The 3,607-nt window shown below is 39.2% G+C and overlaps 1 protein-coding gene across 1 annotated transcript in view; it reads right to left on the reverse strand.

Moving 5' to 3' along the window:
* Positions 1-601: 601 nt before the first annotated feature.
* SH3YL1 (SH3 and SYLF domain containing 1) overlaps positions 602-3,607 on the reverse strand; it is a gene marked incomplete at both ends in the record, with an annotated part of 10,899 nt that continues 7,893 nt past the window's right edge. Inside the window, 3 exons of the mRNA XM_010160379.1 lie at positions 602-658; positions 1,357-1,429; positions 2,122-2,266. Coding sequence (XP_010158681.1) covers positions 602-658; positions 1,357-1,429; positions 2,122-2,266 — 275 coding nt within the window. The remainder of the gene's footprint in view (positions 659-1,356; positions 1,430-2,121; positions 2,267-3,607) is intronic.

Genomic DNA, 3,607 nt, shown 5'->3' on the forward strand with positions numbered 1-3,607 from the left:
GGTCTCACAGTTCCAGAGTCACATTGCAAATACTATAGAGTAAGATTCTCCTGTTAAAGCTGTTTTAAGCTTAACGGAATCAGAATAGATCGACTAACCAGTATCTTTTTAGTATAATGCAGAGTTATCTCAACTCAATTCAGAAACCTCAAGGAATATAACCGCAACGGAAATCTGTGTTTATGCCAGCATAATCAGATATGACATGTGGAAGCACTTTTTAATTAAAACAGGAGTTACAGTATCTTGCATAAGGACTTGGACACAAGGTTGTTATATCAACTTTCTTATTCACTTCAATTAGGTGGTAACGTAAAACAGTTTTACTACTTCCAGTGCATTTTTCAAGCTCACTGAATAAAGCAAAAGCACTTTTGCTGTTCAGAAACGAACATCGTTGCCTGAATGTAAAGCCAGGGAGTAAGAGTCACACTTACAAAATGTTTTCAGGAGAACATACAGGACCTGAATCTCATTTTAAGACATGGATAATAAATTATTATATGGATGGCCAGATATTGTTAGATGTCTTCCAAAATATTCTTAGAACTTCTCAGAATCCATACTGCATTAAGAAAATACTGGTAAGCTTAGTACTTACCCACAGAGGCGTAATCATTTGGAAGTTCAGGATAAAGCTTGTTTGTATTCTTTTTAGCTGAAAGAGAAATTTAAATAGCAAGTTATAGAATATACTAAGATATATTATTATATTTCAAATATTGCTTTTGCAATACAAATTCAATAGTTACAAAATGATTGTAGTTATCTAAGGAGCAGTAACGAAGAAAAATATACAGACTTTGCTTTATATCCTTGGGCAGATAAATAAATCAAGTTAACAACAGGAGCTGCACAGTAGAGCCTTGTTTGCCATGACAGCACTTTGGTAGACAAACTGTTATGGAGCCAAAACTCTGACGACTCTACTCTATTTTAAGACCTTTACCTATTAAAAGATAACAACAACCTAAAAGAGAAACCAGAAGTTTCTAGAATTAGGACTTGCAGTTTCCAGTAGGACTGTTCTTTGTAAAAAGAAGTTTCATCATACCATGGGACATCTATGTATCCAATAACCATGAATGTTTCCTTTGAACTATTAAATGCTTGTGTAACTCTACAGACACCACTTCTATAGCAAATCCTTCAAAGAGAAAAGGTTTGTTAATATAAAACGAAAAAAACCTTTTATTGCTAATGGCACTACTGCAACATGCTTTTGGTGTTTGCCCAAGGAAGAGTACTAACAAAATACTTTTACAGAGACAGCTACTACTATAATAATTGCATAAGATTCATTAGCTTTAATTTTATAGACAGAATACATGCATCATTACCAGAAAGTTTCCTAACCTGGTGGTGTTGGCCTAACAGTGGGTTTGGGTGGCTCTGGTCTCAATGATGGTCTAGCAGGTGGGTCATTTACCTAAAATGCACAAATTATTTTTAAAAGTTGCATCACCCCTGGAAGAAGACTGCAACTTCAGAGTATAAAGGCATGTCAAGTTACACTGAAAAAATAACACTCTCCACTGAAATTGTATGAACTCCAGAAGCACACTAAAGAACTTGTGACATAGTAACTATATAACATTACAACTAAAGTAATTCAACATGGATTTAACAAAGATGAAAGATAAATGATTGTCTATCAGCAGACATCCATAAGAAAACATCTTCTACAATTCTTAGTATTGTACTGTAAATGTGATTGTTTGAATGGAAGACAGAAAAAGAAGAAAAATTACGAGTATCCACATCAAACCTGGCATGCTCATTATTCACAGATTATCCTGACTAGAAATAGTTGAATAAATTTTTCTGATCACCACTTCAGATTTGGTTATGCACTATTGTAAGAACAAGGATATATTTTGTTATTCTGGAGGGCACAAAGCAAAACCAGCAACATTCTTATTCAAAAGAGCCTACCAGGGCAATACCTGAACAAATGTGTTACTCACATGCTCTGTCTGCAATGTGTTACATCTTTAAGCATCCAATAGGGAACTTAAGAATGCCACATGAACATCAACATTACCACCCATTAGAAACAGTTCAGGAACAGAAAAAGCCTACGTGAAAGAGAGGTGCACAAACCCTTCTTTGTTCCCTTACAGATTTTCCCGGATTATTTTTCTGCTCTTCATTTTCATATACTTCAGTGAAGGATGCTAGAGTTTGATAAAGATCTTCTGCTTGAGCAGGAAAAGGCACATCACCAAGCAAGATGGCACTAGCTCGAATATCCTGCCCATAAAACCTAATACAAAAGAAAATATGTCAGGTATTTGATCATCATTACATTTCAACACATGTTCCTCCCCCCTCCTCGCCCTCTCATTTCTCCTACTGATCATCTATTGAGTAATGACAGAACTAGTTCAACGCTGTAAATTTTGAATAATAAGTAATTGCAGCAAACTTGAATATCTACCTACCACCTTATTTCAAAATGTTCTTCACCAGTAATATTTTCTTCCTGGTCATGCAGTATTCATCAGCTAGACTATTTGAAAGCCAATCACACAGCAAACTGAAGAGAAACACACCACTTTTGCAAAACATTGTAATAGATTCCTTAATGGTGTAGTAAAATTCCTTAATGGAAGCATTGGATTCTCAGTTTTATGAATGGAGATAGCTGAAAGTTACTGACATGCTGTCAGTAAAACCAGTATTAGTCGTTGCTGTTATTAGCAGAATCAGAGTTTTCATAAACACAGAACATACAAGTGCAAGATACTCAGAGGTTCCTTGGATTTTAAGCTTAATAGGCTGCACTAAGGAAGCAGCACTACAGAAGCTGGGTATCTTCTCAAATTCAGTAAAGCTCTAAACCAGGTTTGTTTGGTTTCAAGTGGCCTAAAAGAATATTTCTAATTATGCAATAAATATCTAAAAACCTATCATCTACAATTCACATCTACTGGGTTCACATGGAAAGGTTTTGGTTGGGGGTAGTGCTGCAGGAATGACTTCTGTGAGAAGATGCCAAAAGCTTCCCCATGTCAGACAGAGCCAGTTCCAGTCTGCTCCAAGATGGATCTGCTGCTGGCCAAAGCTGAGACCATACTTAACAGAGTAAAAAAAATTGCGCAGCAACTGGGAGAGAGGAGTGAGAATATGTGAAAACTTTGCAGACACCCACGTCAGTGGAGAAGGAGGGGCAGGAGGTGCTTCAGGTGCTGGAGCAAAGATTCCCTGACAGCCTGTGGTACAGACCATGGTGAGGCCGTCTGTGCCCCTGCAGCCATGGAGGGTCACGGGGGAGCAGAGACCCACCTGCAGCCCAGGGAGGACCCCACGCTGGAGCAGGGGGATGCCCAAAGGAGGCTGTGACCCCATGAGCAGCCCATGCTTAGCAGGCTCCTGGCAGGAGCTGTGGCCCTGTGGAGAGAGGAGCCCAGGCTGGAACAGGTTTGCTGGCAGGACTTGTGACCCCGTAAGCAGCCCATGCTGTAGCAGGCTGCTCCTGAAGGACTGCACCCGATGGGAGGGACCCATGCTGGAGCAGTTCGTGAAGAACTGCATCCGTGGGAAGGACACATATTGAAGAAGTTCTTGTAGGATGGACTCCCATGAGAGGGACCACTCACTGGAG

The sequence above is a fragment of the Eurypyga helias genome, unplaced genomic scaffold (assembly GCF_000690775.1).
Source record: "Eurypyga helias isolate BGI_N326 unplaced genomic scaffold, ASM69077v1 scaffold28201, whole genome shotgun sequence".
In the NCBI taxonomy this organism is placed as follows: Eukaryota; Metazoa; Chordata; class Aves; order Eurypygiformes; family Eurypygidae; genus Eurypyga; species Eurypyga helias.